The sequence below is a fragment of the Entelurus aequoreus genome, linkage group LG08 (genome assembly GCF_033978785.1).
Source record: "Entelurus aequoreus isolate RoL-2023_Sb linkage group LG08, RoL_Eaeq_v1.1, whole genome shotgun sequence".
NCBI lineage: Eukaryota > Metazoa > Chordata > Actinopteri > Syngnathiformes > Syngnathidae > Entelurus > Entelurus aequoreus.
The window spans coordinates 66,603,258-66,622,100 of record NC_084738.1 but is presented as its reverse complement, the minus strand read 5'-3'; the positions used below and the strand labels follow the sequence as shown (position 1 = coordinate 66,622,100).

The 18,843-nt window shown below is 40.4% G+C and overlaps 2 protein-coding genes across 2 annotated transcripts in view; one reads left to right on the top strand and one right to left on the bottom strand.

Moving 5' to 3' along the window:
• Positions 1-846: 846 nt before the first annotated feature.
• Positions 847-5,970, bottom strand: LOC133655177 (THAP domain-containing protein 10-like). The gene is made up of 4 exons (XM_062055122.1): positions 5,444-5,970; positions 3,413-3,508; positions 3,187-3,292; positions 847-3,009 (listed from the first exon to the last, which is right to left on the bottom strand). Exons 1-4 carry the CDS (start codon positions 5,867-5,869, stop codon positions 2,525-2,527), a joined length of 1,113 nt encoding a protein of 370 aa, XP_061911106.1. The 5' UTR covers positions 5,870-5,970; the 3' UTR covers positions 847-2,524.
• Positions 5,971-15,573: 9,603 nt separating this feature from the next.
• The window catches only part of LOC133656210 (uncharacterized), a 28,393-nt gene continuing 25,123 nt past the window's right edge, over positions 15,574-18,843 (top strand). The window contains exon 1 of the mRNA XM_062057121.1: positions 15,574-15,957. Coding sequence (XP_061913105.1) covers positions 15,578-15,957 — 380 coding nt within the window. The 5' untranslated portion in view covers positions 15,574-15,577. The remainder of the gene's footprint in view (positions 15,958-18,843) is intronic.

The window sequence follows — 18,843 nt, the reverse complement described above, 5'->3', positions numbered from 1 at the left end:
CGATCCCACCTACAGCTTTCTTCTTTGCAGTCTTCATTGTTCATTAAACAAATTGCAAAAGATTCACCAACACAGATGTCCAGAATACTGTGGAATTATGAGATGAAAACAGAGCTATTTTGTACTGGATACAAACTTCCGTTTCAACCATTGACGTCACGCGCATATGTCATCATCCAAAGGCGTTTTCAACCGGAAGTTTCGCGGGAAATTTAAAATGTCACTTTATAAGTTAACCCGGCCGTATTGGCATGTGTTGCAATGTTAAGATTTCATCATTGATATATAAACTATCAGACTGCGTGGTCGCTAGTAGTGGCTTTCAGTAGGCCTTTAAGAGAAAGCCTTTGCAGCTATTTGGGATACAACACTTCCCAGACGGAAAGAACTTTCGAATGTCCGGGTCAGCTGTGATTCTACTTAGCGAACAACTTTGTCCCTTCCTCCCGTGGATGTGATACAGGCAGTGTGTGACTACAAATATTGCTTTATGGATGTGACTGTGAAATGGCCAAGAAGGGTGCATGATGCCCGCATCTTCGCTAACTCCGCCATCAGCGCGCAGCTGAAACATGGAACCATCCCAACCATTTCTTTTGGGTGACCCAGCTTATCCTCTTACGCCATATCTCACGAACCCCAACAGCGGAGTCAACTCACAACAACAATACTTTGGGTATTCTCTGTCGAGATTAATTGTTGTAAAATGTTCTTTATCACATTGTTTAGGTGTCTAGTAAAGATTTGATTAATTTATGATGGCTCAGGTGTGATTGACTACAATATGGCCCCACAGCACACTGGATTTTAGTTCATTGAAATGCCACAACACTGGATATTGTTCAAAGGAGATACATTTTAATTTAAAAACTTGCACACACAACACAGCAAACAAATATAAAATGCACAGCAAACGGTTTACAACATAGCTCTTTTAAATAACTTCACAGTGAAGTAAAGTCATCTACTGGGGAGATTGGAGCAGATGGACGCTCAGGTGGACGGAGGGGGGCGGGGGTCTCAAACGGTGGCATTGTTGTGTGTGGACACGGATAAGGTTAGGTGGCATTGACCCTGGATAACCTTATGCGGCTTAGTGTAAACGGGGACTGAGTCACAGTTTAAGGAAACTTAGCAGCATTTTATTAACTTTACACATAAAAATATATAAGTATAAATTCTTTTTAAATATTATCATTATTTTATTGTATGTAATTAATATTTTATTTATTTTTATTTGGATTCACTTTTTGGGTTCATTATTCTAAGGATAGTAGTTCAAGCGTACACGTTGTGTAGTCACATTTTTAGTATGTCCTATGTTTTTGTTTTAGGTGTATTCATAATCATTTAACCCATCAATGCATTGTATTTTTACTTATTATGTGTGTATTTTTTTATGCAAATTGTTTTAGGTGAGAGAAAATTCAAACTAGTAATGCCGTTGACAATACATGGAAATATGGCCCCATCTTATGGAACGTTTACAATCAAAACACACCAAAAAATAAATGATAGCCAATATTTCGGAATAATTCCCACCAAATATTTGTATAAATTACATTATTCTGATCTACATCTTATCTGAGATAAGATAAGCTGATACTAGTGATTGTTTCCTTGATTAAAACATTAAAAAGGAAAATAAAAACAAAAACTTTTGAAAGGAAAGGCTCCTCAAGATCCGGCTCCCTACAAAGTGCCATAAATCCCATCCGTCAGCAAAAATATTTAAATATATTATAAATATTATGCACTATTAATCATTGACAATCCAAAACAATGACTGGTTCGTTTTGGGGTAGAAGACCAATAAATACATTTTATGGCTGTGCTAAACCAGCTAACATTCTGTTATAGCGGAATAATAACATTACAAATGCCTCAGATACGACACAAATGTCTATTATACAAACGTTTCCTTTTATGGTAATAGATCATTTTGGTCAGAACATTAAAGGCCTACTGAAATGACATTTTTTAAAATTTAAACGGGGATAGCAGATCCATTCTATGTGTCATACTTGATCATTTTGCGATATTGCCATATTTTTGCTGAAAGGATTTAGTATAGAACAACGTCGATAAAGTTCGCAACTTTTGGTCTCTGATAAAAAAAAAAACCTTGCCCCTACCGGAAGTAGCGTGACGTCACAAGAGTTGGGGCTGCTGAGTCTTTCCTATTATTTTCAATGATGGCCGCCAGAAGTGAGAGCGATTCTGACCGAGAAAGCGACGATTTCCCCATTAATTAGAGCGAGGATGAAAGATTTGTGGATGAGGAAAGTGCAAGTGAAGGACTAGTGGGGATTGGAAGCGATTCAGACGGGTCCCGAGCGAAGACGGGTCAGCAGCGCAGAGATGTCCCCAACCGATGCACAGGCGTGCGGTCCAACCCGGGTCCCAACTCTGGACAGCCAGCACTTCATCCATGGTCACCGGAATAAAAATGTTCTCTTCACATAAGTGACCACTCCGATGCTGTTCAGCACTTGCAGTTTGGCTGGCTGCTCCAACTACTCCTCTAGTCACATGATGCACATTGAAGAGTCATGGTCAGCTGTGCACCGTTCGAATCCCAAGAAGGGCTTATGTCCTGGCTGCCACAGACTGGACAGTGACACCACTTGATGAGACTCTGGAGGCACGAATCAAAGATGATGTACTTCGCTTCCTTGTGGCAGCCCTCTTCACGCATCTGGTGAGTACGTGGGCGATCTGGCAACCCGTCAGATTGACACGGATCCGATGTCGATGACTCACTCGGCACGTAGCTGTCATCGGAAGAACCACTAACAAAAGGCGCAGTGGGACTTGATGCTGGTCCTTCATCAAACAATGCAGGAGGTGGTCGTAGCTTGGCTTTCATTCCAGACGCACCTGGAGTTGCTATGTTAGTCTGCATCGCGGGGCTGTCAGATGGAGCTGCTACACTTGACGATGGGACTTCTCTAACCCTGGCCAGCCGAGCTCTAACCCTCTCGAGGATCTCTGGGGTCACCTGGTGTCCTAGCAATAAAATCAAACACAAGTTGTTTTATATAATCTGTTCAAATTAAACTAGAATCACATACTAATTATTGTCTTTGAATCACCTAATTTATCTGTCTACTCTACTCTGCACAGGCAGCTGTGCAATGTGTACTGTGATGTGCAGAATCATGTTCATCACCGAAATAGACATACCCTTTGATCTATGAGGTATTCTCCCTGTTTGGATGCTCTTGCTACTGGTCATTCCTGTCCCAATCGGTACCCTGTCCGTCTGGCATCCTTGTTCTCTTGTATTTCCCTGGAAATGGAGAAACAGCTACATGTAATATGGATACCTCATTTACATAAATTATGAATACTTTTGTATTGGGCTTGAACTGTAATCCATTTGAACATTGATTAGGAAAACAAATCGAACCTGATTTTGATCGCCCTCCTCATCAGGCAAATCTAGTGCCATTGGTTCATCCACCACTGATGCCGTAGTCGTACTGGCCATGATCTGATCTATTGCCTGTAAATGTACAATACTTTATATTATTGTCTATTGTAATCTATTGACAGTATTGACACTATTGACAGTAATGTCAGTAAATGTACGATACTTTATACTGCAGAAGAACTTGAAGCAATAATTATATGTAGACTATTTTATTGTTAATTTATTTCATTGTTCACAAAGTAGTCCAGTGGTTCTCAAATGGGGGTACGCGTACCCCTGGGGGTACTTCAAGGTATGCCAAGGGGTACGTGAGAATTTTTTTAAATATTCTAAAAATAGCAACAATTCAAAAATCATTTATAAATATATTTATTGAATAATACTTCAACAAAATAAATGTTTAGAATGAAGTTCATGAATCCAGATGGATCTCTATTACAATTCCCAGAGAGGGCACTCTAAGTTGATGATTACTTCTATGTGTAGAAATCTATATTTTTAATTGAATCACTTGTTTATTTTTCAACAAGTTTTTTGTTATTTTTATATCTTTTTTTCAAAATAGTTCAAGAAAGACCACTACAAATGAGCAATATTTTGCACTGTTATACAATTTAATAAATCAGAAACTCATGACATAGTGCTGTATTTTACTTTTTTCCCTCTTTTTTTCAAACAAAAATGCTTTGCTCTGATTAGGGCAGCGTTTCTCAAAGTGTGGTGCACGCCCCACTGGTGGGGAATAGAGACATGACAGGTGGGGCGCGAGGAACGAGAGGAAATGTCACTTTAATTTTTTTTAATTTTTATTATATTTTTAGAATTTTTTTTTTTTACTATGCTTTCATTTTCTATACACACTGTAAATCACTGTGATTCTGTCTGTGAAATCCGCTATATAAATAAATGTAAATTACTTATTTTTCCTGTAGGCTTTAAATTTCTAGGTAGGAGCGAAAGTTTGACAGACATAGCAACAGTAACTAATGGTGGCGGGGCTAAGCGGAACAAACTTCCGCGCAGATGGGTAGCAGGCTAATCAATATCCACTCATCGGGCAGAGAGCTGTGTCCATTCTTCTCCCCTTTGCCACATCTTATCTGTGTGAGATAGGCTTTTCAAACTCATGTTCACTTGCCCTGTCTTGCCAAATGCATAGCTCCTCCTTTTTTTTCTCCAAAGATTGCAAAGTGGCACTTTTATTTTATTTATTATTAAACTTGATGCAAGTTATTTGATTTATTATTGAACTTGATGCAAGTTATAACACTTTTATTTAATTTATTATTGAACTTGATGCAAGTTATAACACTTTTGTTTTATTTATTATTGAACTTGATGCAAGTTATACCACAGCTGCACAGTTATTTTATTTATTATTGAACTTGATGTTATTTTATGTTATTGAGTTTGAATGTATACAACTTGATGTGACTTGATGTTCAATAAATTTGAAAATGTTAAGCTTGGCATTAGCGTTCTGTTGGGGCGATGGGGGCAGGTGAGGCTTAAAAAACTCCCCTTGTCCAAAGTGGGGGATGACAAAAAAAGTTTGAGAGTCACTGGATTAGGGGATACTTGAGTTAAAAAAATGTTCACAGGGGGTACATCACTGAAAAAAAGTTGAGAACCACTGGAGTAGTCTATGACTGTGTGTGTGAGTTTTGATTGATTGATTGAGACTTTTATTAGTAGGTTGCACAGTGAAGTACATATTCTGTACAATTGACCACTAAATGGTAACACCCCAATAAGTTTTTCAACTTGTTTAAGTCGGGGTCCACTTCAATTGATTCATGATACAGATATATACTATCAGATAAATACTATCATCATAATACAGTCATCACACAAGATAAACACATTGAATTATTTACATTATTTACAATCCGGGGTGTGGAGGGGGGTTAGGTTTGGTTGTTATCATCAGTCATCAACAATTGAGAACAAAGAAATGGATATTGGAGCAGTGTAGTGACTATGGAAACTGGAAATCAAGATTCTTACCCTCTTCCTTTCCCTTTTGGCAAATGCAGACCTCATGCGCACAGTCTGTCCACTTGTGGAGGGTGTGGGGTGCTCGGAACTTGTCGAACTTGCACTTAATCCTGACCGTGGTCTGTTGAAAATAGTTGGCTTCGCGCCTTTCTTCAACACGAGTCGACGGGTGGTGGCGATGCCCATCGCTGCCCTTTGCAAGGGACCCTCTTCGAAACATGATCGTTCGAAATGTTCGCTGCATAATGCACTGTACTTTGTGTGTGTGGTCCAATCCAACCGTTTTCGCTTGACTTCTTTGTTCCATAGTAAAGCTTGGCCGCCATCTTTTGGGAATAAAAACAATGCAACGCCGGTTGTGTTCGTCTTTGTGTTGCTACATCCCGCAGCAGCACACCGCTTTCCACTTACAGCTTTCTTTTTTGTAGTCTCCATTGTTAATTGAACAAATTGCAAAAGATTCACCAACACAGATGTCCGGAATACTGTGGAATTTTGTCGAAGAAAACAGGTTTTTTTTTTATCGGGTCCGAAGGGGTCGAACCACTTCCGCGGATCGTGTGACGTCACGCGCATGCGTCATAACCAAAGGAGTTTTTCAACCGGAAGTTTAGCGGGAAATTTAAAATGGCACTTTATAAAATAACCCGGCCGTATTGGCATGTGTTGCAATGTTAAGATTTCATCATTTTATTTTATTTATTTATTTTTTTCCGTAAGAGTTTTTTTTTTTTAAGTTTTATTTATACATTTCAACATTTCAACAATCAAATAAGTACAAAAGTAGTACAAAACAGTACAAAAAGAATACAAAGCAGCGCCAGGGGGTTATAAATTCAAAGTAACTAAAATAGAATGCAAAAAAAACAAACATATATATATATAATATAAACAAAGTGCAAAGCCATAGGCTCACTCAATTTCAGTAAACAACTCAAATTTGGAACACAGCATAATCGTCTTCACAGCTTTCTGGTTGCTAGAGGTAGAGAGTGTCTTAATGTACAGTTCTAACTCTTTTTTAAAGGCACAAAAGACAGGTCGGGTATTGAGAAACTTACATTTATGAATATAAAACTTAGCCAGTAGTATAATGAGGTTGCAAAGGTAAAATTCCTTTTCAAATTTTTGTTCATATAGTGTAAAACCAAATATCACATCTTTAAATTAAGATTTCATCATTGATGTATAGAGGCTTTGCAGCTGACGTCATCAGCCACGTGACATTAGCTTGGCGGCCATCTTGCCGAAATCTGTTACCCATCGGAATTTGTAACTCCAGGGGGCGATGTTCCCATGGCGTTTGTTTGATGGTTAAACGGCAAGCCCAAAGAGGAGGAGAAGAAGAACGCTTGCGTAAATGGCGTAAACTATTAATGTTGAAACGTCAGTTGTCAGAATTTCAGCATTAATAAATTACACATAACAGCTGATACAATGGACTCATACTATAATGAAAGTAAGTCATTGATTTCCAGAATATGTGTAATTTATTAATGCTGAAATTCTGACAACTGACGTTTCAGCATTAATTTTTTTTCTATTGAAGCATTTTTGAACAAGAGGCTTTTTGTTACTTCATTTGGCACAAGGTAAAATCTACATTGGTAAAGTTTTCAAGCCATTGGCACAAGGTTAAAATTTGTATTGGTAAAGTTCTCAAGCCAATCAGATGAGGCATCATGAAAAAATAAGAAAAACGGTAGCAACTTAAACAGATATCTGAATGATTTCACTCTATTCAGTTTTTTTAATATGCCAAGTTATGAAATGCCATTACAAAACAAATTGAACTGGGTATATCCCCATCAACAACGTGCTTAATTATTTATGGCAGTCATTATGAATAATGTGATTGTTTAATTGTTTCAGGTGCAAAAAGCGAAGATCCACTATCCCCAGACTATGTGCCAAGTATATTTGAGCATACCCAGTCACCTCACGAACGAAAACTCAAATGTTCATTGAAGATCTTTGAGAGAAGACAAAATGTCAAGCAGCGTAAGAGAGACCGCGAGAGGGCATTGGCAGCAGCAGCAGCACTTGTCAATATTTCCCAGTCTGTCCCTTGTGAAAATGATCAACTACCCGCTGGTGAAGATGTGGTGCACGCTGAGATTGGAAAAGAAGGCAGCTTAATCCACTAGATGTTGAGGGCACCAGAGGATTGGCTGCTGTCCGTATCCATGTAGAGAGAGTTATTGGACTCGCAAGACAAAAGTATACCATGATGGAAAATATCATACCCATCTCTTTATTGTCATGTGATGACAGTGGTTTCACAACATTAGATAAACTTGTACAAGTGTCATGCGCACTTACAAATTTATCCGACCCAATTGTACCATTTGAGTAATGATGTTGCATCCATATTTTTTCTGTAATAAATACCAGGAAAGAATCTTACAGAAACAACTTTTTCTGTTTTACTTCCAACTTCTTACAGTTAGGGCAAACCCATCGTTGTGGGACTCGTTTTATGCCAAGACATTTCATGTGGAATGCTTTGGTGCTGCAGTTCTCGGATTTACAAACCAACATATCCTCAGTGGGAGGGTTACAGCAGTAGCAAACAAACTCTTCCGAAGCGGATGCAGTGGTAGCAACAGATTGTTCTACCGTGTACACCAGGGGTCACCAACGCGGTGCCCGCGGGCACCAGGTAGCCCGTAAGGACCAGATGAGTAGCCCGCTGGCCTGTTCTAAAAATAGCTCAAATAGCAGCACTTACCAGTGAGCTGACTCTATTTTTTAAATTGTATTTATTTACTAGAAAGCTGGTCTCGCTTTGCTCGACATTTTTAATTCTAAGAGAGACAAAACTCAAATAGAATTTGAAAATCCAAGAAAATATTTTAAAAACTTGGTCTTCACTAATTGACAAAGAAATAGATACCAGGGGCCGTACTTATCAAGCTTCTTAGAATTACTCCTAAGAAGTCTGCTAAGAGTTGACTTAAGAGTAAATAAATTCTTCGCTGAAAGCTGCACTTAAAAGTTAGTTATCAAGCGTCTTACTCACACTTTCAGCGAAGTGTAGGACTGAATCTTAAGTGTCACACTCAGAGCTGAATTACGACATTACTATGTGCCGTAAACGCAATTTTAGGTGACGTCATTTCTGTGTCCATAGAAATGACCAATCACGGAAGGGAATCCGTTGTCTAAGAATAAAGAAATATCTTGGAAATATTTAAGTGGACAATGGGAGTGTATATTTTGACAATAAACTACAAAATAATACAAAACAAACTAGTCCCCGCCGGCACTCACGCTACCGCTCCCTCTCTTCTCTCGCCCACACACTCACTGACGTCACTCACCTCACGGCCACACACATACGCTACTGTCATAACATTTTCTTTCCAATTCATTAATTAGGCAACTAATTTGAAACTGGTGTGGGTGGCTCTATATATACTAGCCCACTGCAGACACATGCAGAAATCAACAAGGAATCGAAAAGTATTAAATCTGTGACAAAAATAATATCCGCTCTGTCTAAACGATACCGTTTGATCAGCTGCTCGTCATAAAAAAAAAAAAAAACATTGTTCCGTTCCCTGAACGTTCGCGCACGTCTCTCTCGCCTCAGTGCCATCCCCTGCTGGCAACTCCTAACCACTTAAGACACCTCTGAAGGTCTCTTAAATATCGTGGAGAGTAGGAGTGATTCTTAGACTTAAGAACGTTGATAAAAAGCTTTTATTCTTAAGTTTGAGAGTAGGACTACATTTCGCAAATTCTCAGGACTTAAGTGTAAAATGGCACTCTAAGAAGCTTGATAAGTACGGCCCCAGATTTGGTGTCCAGTTCAAAGTGTGACATGATTTATTTAAAAATTTGAGAGTTTACTTTTGTATTTTACATGAGTTATTATTTGTACAAACATGGTGCAAAGTAATTCATGATTTGTTAAAAAATGTTAGTGGCTAGCTAGTTAAAATGGGATATTGTGATTTCACAAGACTGTCTTAGAAGTGATCATTTGAAAATGTTCAATTTGCAAAATGTGCACTTAGAGAAAATATAAAAATAAAGTGTTGCATATTGATATGTATCTGTTTCTATATATATTTATTGTGAGAAATCATGAAGATGATCAGTAATTCCACAAAGATAAATATCATTAATTATTGTAGTAGAATTTCTGACCTTTTGACCTATATTTCTTGTCTTTTAAGAATGTCCGCTCATTTTCAATACTCTTGTATTTTTGTGCCATTGAATGGACCAGTTGTGGGACAAAAGTGAATATTAAGTCGTGCCAACCTGTCTATAGAATGTGTTGACTGTCTAAAGGATTCGAGTTGTTATGGAACAGATAGGAAAAGCAAAACAAGACATTGACGCACTCGATAAGGAACGATGACGCACAACAGACATATAAAAATTGGCAGAAGACCGGAACTCGGGAGTGATTTTGGCTTGTGTGTGTCTTGTTGGCTCCGGAGTAACTTGTGGTTTGTCTGCACGACCAACTCAATTCAACCTGCACTTCTGATAATGGGTAAATACATTTGTTGTACTAAACTACTTTTGTTGCCTGCTTAAGCTTCGGACAATCCAGTACATTATTAATAACAACATAGAGTTAAAGGTAAATTGAGCAAATTGGCTATTTCTGGCAATTTATTTAAGTGTGTATCAAACTGGTAGCCCTTCGCATTAATCAGTACCCAAGAAGTAGCTCTTGGTTTCAAAAAGGTTGGTGACCCCTGGTGTACACTTTAGCTAATAGCTCTGGCATAATACAACGGAGATAGAAATTGTCCATCTTGGCCAGTTCGTTTGCCAGGAAGGAATCATCAGGAATGATGCGCTGAATAAAGAGTAGATTCTCCTTCCATACGACAAAGTCACAGTACTTCCTGCCAGTACAATACAGTTGTGATTGTACTTGGTAATAATACCGGTGGTCTTCACGTAGCACGCAATTGCCGTTCGATTTCTGCTCCAAACAGACCGCCTTGGACTCACCAGCAACCTCTTCCACTCCTTTATCTTTGACGCAGAAGGGACACTTAATTTCGAGGCACCCTTTGCCACAGCAGTCACACGAGAGTAGCCCATCCGGTGATGCGCCAAAATATGGACGGTCGGCAGACATGTGAAATCCGGTTTCGTCAACGTTTAGGCCAGTGTGCCGCTTCGTACCGCTTCCTTGCGTCCGACTTGTGATCGCAACCCCATCTAAAAATAAAATGATGAATATAAACGTAAATATGAAAGGTAGTACTTTGGTTATAAGCAAACACAGTAAAGCGATTTGACAAACCATTTCAATAGGCAGAAAGAAGAAAAAGAATAGTGCGACATTTAAGGGATGACAGTTGATAGACAGATAAGCGAGAGAAAGCACGCATAACCATGTATTACACAATTACCTCTTTTACGCAATCTGAAAGCTAACTACTAAGATTACTGACTGCCTTACTTAAGATTGTTAAGCACTCATAACTATATACAATTTACCTTCTTTATGAAGTCTGAAAGTTCATAAAGAAGAGTAGATTCAAATACAAACAATAAATACAAATTGAAACTACAAACAATAAATACAAATTGAAAATACAAACAATAAATACAAATTGAAATTAAAATTTAATTTAATTATATTGCAACGCAAATTAAATTTTCAAATCCAATTTCTCAACTAGTTGCGGCTGTTGAAAATCTACACAGTTCAGGATAGCAGATTCTCTTGATCAATTCGAGGCCGTAATTCGCCCAGCTCTTTGTTGAAACCAAGTTGTTGATGTTGCTTGGCCCCTGGACTCTTCTTCAACTGCAGATATCTGAAAAACATTTTAATAAAAATTGTTTTCACTATGATTAGATTATTTGTAGCAGGTTGGAGAACAATAAATTATTTATACAAACCTGCTCTCTGGTAATGGAATGTAACTTTTCCAGCTCTGACCGGCATTTCAGTGCAAGTTCATCTGGGCTGAGTTTCATATTGCCAGAATCGTACAGCTGCGAGAAAGGTACAGGAAGCTTTCGCTTCACTGCCCTTGGCACAAAGTTGTCAGCATAGTCAGGGACAATGCTCAAAATTGCTGGTCTTCCACCGCATTCAGACAAAGCCTTGTAAAAGGCAGCTTTCTGCTCTTCAGTTGGTGGAGGAACATTCAGCAGTTTTCTCGCAGCACTTTCCTCAGGAGTTGAAACTTCTGACTTTCGTTTCTGGGCTGGAAAGGGCAAAATCGATATTGCATCCTTCAGCATATTCTATGTGCGATGCTGATGGTTTCAGCCACTGACAAGTGAGTGATGTGCATGGAGTGGCTGTCTTCATACGTATTAATGTCTCCAGGGCGAACAGGGAAGCTGCTGAATGTGAACATGTTTCACACAATCCAGCCATGCAGGTACAGTGGCAGCACAGGATCTGACCATCTTTCGCTATTGCTACCCAAGGTCTGAGGGGAGGATCATTCATCCGTTGAGAGTGTTTTACCTGAAACAGATAATATGACATACCTTATATTATTACCAGTCCCTAATTTGGATATAATATACAAGGCTAGACCTCTTACTGTCCATTTATGCATATTTTACCTTGCATTTGGTAAATTTTCTCATGAATCATTCATTAAATTAGCCTGAAAATTTAAACCTGGTTCATTTTGAGCAAGAAACCAAAATGAATTATCAAGCATGAATTCTAAAAAATATTTTTGTAGAAACTGTTTCATAAGCTCCATACTGAATAGTTGGAAATTATGTAATGTTGTTTTTTAAAAATGTTGTAAAAGTTAGAGATGCTACCTCAGTAGAAGCATTTAAGTCTCATCTTAAAACTCATTTGTATACTCTAGCCTTTAAATAGACTCCCTTTTTAGACCAGTTGATCTGCCGCTTCTTTTCTTTTCTTTTCTACTCTGCTCCGGGGTGGACCGCTAGCCTGTCCATCAGATGGGGACATCTCTACGCTGCTGACCCGTCTCCACTCGGGATGGTTCCCGCTGGCCCCACCATGGACTGGACTTTCGCTGATGTGTTGGACTTTCACAATATTATATCAGACCCACTCGACACCGAGGATGTCGTTGTGGCTTGTACAGCCCTTTGAGACACTAGTGATTTAGGGCTATATAAATAAACATTGATTGATTGATTGATTGATTTATTGTAGGAATTAATTTCTCAGATTTCAACATGAAGCTCCTGGAAACAGTTTTTTACAAAGCAATTTTTGATAGAATTTTTTTTATAATATTGTTTGGTCACATCCTTAAACTGAATACGATACATTTTCAGGCTAATCTTTTATTGTTTCACAAAGTCTATAGTAGTTTTTTGAAATTATGTAATGCATAGAGAAAAATTGGAAAATTTCAATATGAAGTTTGTGAAACAGTTTTTTAATTAAAAGCATTTTTGAACAGGAGGCCTTTTGTAATGAAAAAAAAAAAAAGCTTAACAATGTGAGTTTTCATTAGAATCACTTCAGTAGTTTTTTCACAATCACACTGTTACTGCCAAGCGGATTTATAAACAGACAGTAGGCTCTTCTGTGTGTGCTTTTTCCTTACCTTGGTCATGAGAAGAAATCCATTCTTGTTTGGAATCTGCCCATATCAGCCCATCATGCACAAAACCTGCTGTAAAATACTTCTAGGCATCCAGACTCTTGTATGCCTTAAGGTCCTTTCCAGTGTACGGAGATGGTGAATCGACGAGGTAATTATAAATGTCTGGATATGAGAGTTCAGGCAGGTCGGCTGTTGCAAAATGTTCAGGTGATTTTAGCATGCTTCTCTGTAAAAGATACGGATCCTTTGTGCCAACAAGGTTCCACTTCTCTCGGTAACGTTTCTTGGACTCTTCATTGGATAGCAAATCAGCCATAATTCGGATGAAATCGGTGAAAATGTAGGGCAGAAATCAAACTGAATCTGTACGAACACGTAGGAACGAGTTGACCGGTTGACCGGCAAGATGGCGGCGTAACACAAAGTCACGTGATTTTATCACGTGACTGCAAAGCCTCTATAAACTATCAGACTGCGTGGTCGTTGTGCCACCGGATAGAGGAATCAGAAGAGCAGATAAATGATGAATGAGAGCCATTTACAAAGTGTTGACACAACCAAACTCAAAAACAAAACAATAACCTACTCAGTGGCCTAGTGGTTAGAGTGTCCGCCCTGAGATCGGTAGGTTGTGAGTCCTATAAAAATGGGACCCATTATTTTTTGCCATAACCACAACACCAGGGGGTGCTCCACTAACCACGTTAAACCCAGATTCCGAACTAACAAAGGTCTTAACTCATTCTCTTTCTATGCCACATCAATGTGGAATGCGCTCCCAACAGGTATAAAAGAAAGGGCATCTCTATCCTCCTTCAAAACCGCAATAAAAGTTCACCTCCAGGCAGCTACAACCCTAAACTAACACCCTCCCCGGATTGCTAATAATCAAATGTAAACAATCAAATGCAGATTCTTTTTCTTATGCCTTCTGATCTCTCTCTCTCTCTCTCTCTCTCTCTCTCTCTCTCTCTCTCTCTCTCTCTCTCTCTCTCTCTCTCTCTCTCTCTCTCTCTCTCTCTCTCTCTCTCTCTCTCTCTCTCTCTCTCTCTCTCTCTCTCTCTCTATGTCCACTACTTGATGTCCATATCCCCCCTCCCCCTCCACACCCCCGATTGTAAATAATGTAAATAATTCAATGTGATTATCTTGTGTGATGACTGTATTATGATGATAGTATATATGATAGTATATATCTGTATCATGAATCAATTTAAGTGGACCCCGACTTAAACAAGTTGAAAAACTTATTCGGGTGTTACCATTTAGTGGTCAATTGTACGGAATATGTACTTCACTGTGCAACCTACTAATAAAAGTCTCAATCAATCAATCAATCAAAACAATAAACAACATTCATGTCATTTTTTCCCTGCAACACTTTTATACTTATTCATTTATCATTCTTCACTTGTCCACTCTACCTGAGAAATGAGTCAACAAATAAACAGTTGGGATTTTCCATAATAAACCTTTTTTTTTGGTAATGATTATTTCTTTAAAAGTAACTGATTATTGTGTTGGTAGATGCCACATTATTAAATAATAACTTCAAGTTATTTTCAAAAAACAAAACAAAACGACAAGCATCGATTTTGAGCTCAGTTGTTTGTTTGTGTCTCCATCTTGTGGCAAAAAAGTGTAACTACTATATTATTATTGTTAGATTGTACCTAATGCCACTGATTTTATTGATTATTCCATCCATCCATTTTTCTACCGCTTGTCCCTTTCAGGGTCGCGGGGGGTGCTGGAGCCTATCTCAGCTGCATTCGGTATTGACTATTTTATTGATTATGAGACAAGCAGTAGAAATGGATGGATGGTACTTTTTAGTCACTTATTGTTTGTCTTTGGTACTCTAATGTGTATATTTTAGGCCATTGGTTCTTTGTTTCATTTTTGCAAAAATATATATATATATATTTTTATATTGCTCTTTTTATGTTTGGTACGGACATTATTATGTAAACTCGAAGTTATTGATTTTTTTGTTTGTTCCTTGTTGCTATTTTTGTATCACAACATTTTATTATTCGATCATGTTGTACTGCTTTGTAATCTTTTGTTTTGTGATTGTGTGAAGTTTTTTGCCTGGACCCCAGGAACAATAGTCTCCACTGCGATGTAGACTAATGGGGATCCTTAATAAACTAAACTAAACTAAACTAAATTACAACAACACAAGGTGGCTGAAATTTAAAGGGGAATTTGGGAGTTTTGCCTATCATTCATAATCCTTTTGTAAGACAAGAACACATATGTTTTTCCTTGTTTTTCTTTAAGCATTCTAACTCTTAAAATATGGCATGAAGAGGTGGCTAACAATGCAGCTAATAGGAGTACACCATTGTGTCCATAAAGCCCTCTAAACAAACATCCAAAACCCGCCAACAATACTCCATTTATATATCTCGTGTTTTAAGCGGGAGTTACACACAAAGAACTGGGCGGTACCTTGTTGCTGATTGGACAACAGCTTCCCTGACACAGTCAGCCAATCACAGAGCAGCATGGGAGTGTATAAATACGCTGTTCGCTGTCTTCTTCCTAGATATTGAGGTCAGTCAATACTCTAAGTATATAAACTCCATTAACAATCATGTCTGGACGTGGCAAAACCGGCGGCAAGGCTAGAGCCAAGGCCAAGACCAGGTCCTCCCGTGCCGGACTGCAGTTCCCAGTGGGTCGCGTCCACCGTCTGCTCCGCAAAGGCAACTATGGCGAGCGTATCGGCGCCGGTGCTCCTGTCTACCTGGCAGCAGTGCTGGAGTATCTGACCGCTGAGATCTTGGAGTTGGCGGGAAACGCAGCCCGTGACAACAAGAAGACCAGAATCATCCCCCGTCATCTTCAGCTGGCTGTCCGCAACGACGAGGAGCTCAACAAACTCCTCGGAGGTGTGACCATTGCCCAGGGCGGTGTGTTGCCTAACATCCAGGCTGTTCTGCTGCCTAAGAAGACCGAGAAGGCCGCCAAGAAGTAAACTACTTCACTCTAATCCCCACAAAGGCTCTTCTAAGAGCCACTCACTTCCACAATGAGGAGCATTTATTCCTTCCTCAGCTATATGACTTTAATTTTAATTTTAGCCTTTATCTGCCCCCACTTCTGAATGATTAACTTGCTGATTAAGTACTGAACTGTGTAAAATAGGCGGGTATCGGCAATACCCATAGATCTTACAGATATACCTGTATAAGTGTTCCTTAACCTAAAAGGAAAATTATATATTAATTCCAAACCTTGAAGGTAGTGGTGTGTATGAGTGTTGTGCGATACTACTAATTTTATTTCCGATCCGATACTAAGTAAATTAAGGCTGGTATCAATTCTGATACACGCTAAAATTTTTGAAGTTGTGTATTTTCAAAAACTGTAAACATAAGAATAAAGAGTAAAATATGTGATGAGTGGACAGCTGCAATTTGCATTTTACTAGTTGTCTTTGGATATGTATGGGTTTTTGTTTTTTAATAAAAAAATATATCAAAATTCCCCCCTCATACTTGACTTTTCAATATGTGGCCCTTGGAGGAAAAACTTTATACACCCCTGATTTGAAATGTTAGAAGCGCTTGAAACACACTTCAAATATAAACAGTTTGGTTAGTTAATTCAGAAATTAAATGTTAAACTTGTTAATTTGAAAAATTACAACCATAGTAAATATTTTTAAATGTGTAACTAAACATTAATATTAATACAATTATGTGATTATGAAGTGAATCACATTATTTTTGTTATTCGTACATGGGGGGAAAAAACAGTAAAAATGTACGAAAAAAGAGCAAAAAATGGGTATGTAACAAGAAAAGCTAAACTGTTCCAATACATATTAACATACTTCCATCCATCCATCTTCAACCGCTTATCCGGAATCGGGTCGCGGGGACAACAGCTCCAGCAAAGACCCCCAGACTTCCCTCTCCAGAGCAACATTTGCGACTTCCTCCTGGGGAATCCCGAAGCGTTCCCAGGCCAGAGAGGAGATGTAATCCCCCCATCTGGTCCTTGGCCTGCCGGGGGGCCTCCTCCCAGTGGGACGTGCAACAAGGACCTCCCTAGGGAGACGCTCGTGAGGCATCCGCACGAGATGCCCGAACCACCTAAGCTGGCTCCTTTCCAAGCGAAGGAGCAGCGGCTCTACTCCGAGTCTCTCTCGGGTGACTGCACTTCTCACCCTATCTCTAAGGGAGATGCCAGCCACCCTTCTGAGGAAACTCATTTCGGCCGCTTGTATCCGCGATCTTATTCTTTCGGTCATTACCCACACTTCATGACCATAGGTGAGAGTAGGAATGTAGATAGCTCGGTAGACCGAGAGCTTTGCCTTCTGACTCAGCTCCCGTTTCGTCACAACAGTGCGGCAGAGAGACTGCAATACTGCCCCAGCTGCTCCGATTCTCCGGCTGATTTCCTTCTCCATCTTTCCCTCACTCGTGAACAAGACCCCGAGATACTTAAACTCCTCCACCTGGGACAGAGTCCTGTCCCCTACCCGGACTGTACAAACCATCGGTTTCCTGCTGAGAACCATGGCCTCAGATTTGGAGATGCTGATCCTCATTCCAGCCGCTGAACACTCGGCTGCGAACCGATCCAGTGAGAGCTGAAGGTCACGAACCGAAGGTGCCATCAGGACCACATCATCTGCAAACAGCAGTGACGCAACCTTTAGCCCCCCGAGACGTATACCCTCTCCGCCATGGCCACGACTCCGCCTAGAAATCCTGTCCATGAAAATCACAAACAGGATAGGTGACAGAGCGCAGCCCTGGCGGAGACCAACCCCCACTGGAAACGGATCCGACTTACATCCAAGCACCCGGACACAACTCTCGCTTTGGTTGTACAGAGATTGGATGGCCCTCAGCAGGGTTCCCCTCACTCCGTACTCCCTCAGCACCTCCCACAAGATCTCCCGAGGGACGCGGTCATACGCCTTCTCCAAATCCACAAAACACATGTAGACTGGATAGGCATACTCCCAGGCCCTCTCCAGGATTCCCGCAAGCGTAAAGAGTTGGTCAGTTGTTCCACGACCAGGACGGAATCCACATTGCTCCTCTTGAATCTGAGGTTCGACTATCGGCCGGACCCTCCTTTCCAGTACCTTGGCGTAAACTTTCCCAGGGAGGCTGAGTAGTGTGATACCCCTGTAATTAGCACACACCCTCTGGTCCCCCTTTTTGAAAAGGGGAACCACCACCCCAGTCTGCCACTCCCTCGGCACTGTCCCGGACTTCCACGCAATGTTGAAAAGGCGTATCAACCAAGACAGCCCATCAACACCCAGAGCCTTCAGCATTTCTGGACGGATCTCGTCAACCCCCGGAGCTTTGCCACTGTGGAGTTGTCTAACTACCTCAGTGACTTCACCCCGAGAGATCGACGTCGATCCCCCATCATCCTCAGGCCCTGCTCCTATCAGGGAGGGTGTGTCTGATGTATTTGGGTTCAGGAGTTCCTCAAAGTGCTCTTTCCAACGCCCTACGACTTCCTCACTTGAAGTCAGCAAAGTCCCATCCCTGCCGTACACAGCTTGGATGGTTCCCTGCTTCCCCCTCCTGAGGTGCCGTATGGTCTTCCAGAACAGCTTTGGTGCCGCCCGATAGTCCTTCTCCATGGATTCCCCGAACTGCTCCCACACCCTCTGCTTAGCCTCGTCCACAGCCACGGCCGCTGCCCTTCGGGCCCGTCGGTACCTTGCAACTGCCTCCGGAGTCCCCTGGGATAACATACCCCGGTAGGACTCCTTCTTCAGTCGGACGGCTTCCCTGACCACCACTGTCCACCAGGGTGTTCGAGGGTTACCGCCCCTTGAGGCACCTAAGACCTTCTGGCCACAGCTCGCAGCTGCAGCTT

What these genes read in the sequence shown, in the direction of transcription:
- LOC133655177 (XM_062055122.1), bottom strand. Translation starts at nt 5,869, where the DNA reads ATGGAGACTACAAAAAAGAAAGCTGTAAGTGGAAAGCGGTGTGCTGCT. An exon ending in CCAAAAGGGAAAGGAAGAGG is followed by an intron (nt 3,509 to 5,443) that starts GTAAGAATCTTG and finishes GTACATTTACAG; the next exon opens with GCAATAGATCAGATCATGGC. An exon ending in AGGAGGGCGATCAAAATCAG is followed by an intron (nt 3,293 to 3,412) that starts GTTCGATTTGTT and finishes CTCCATTTCCAG; the next exon opens with GGAAATACAAGAGAACAAGG.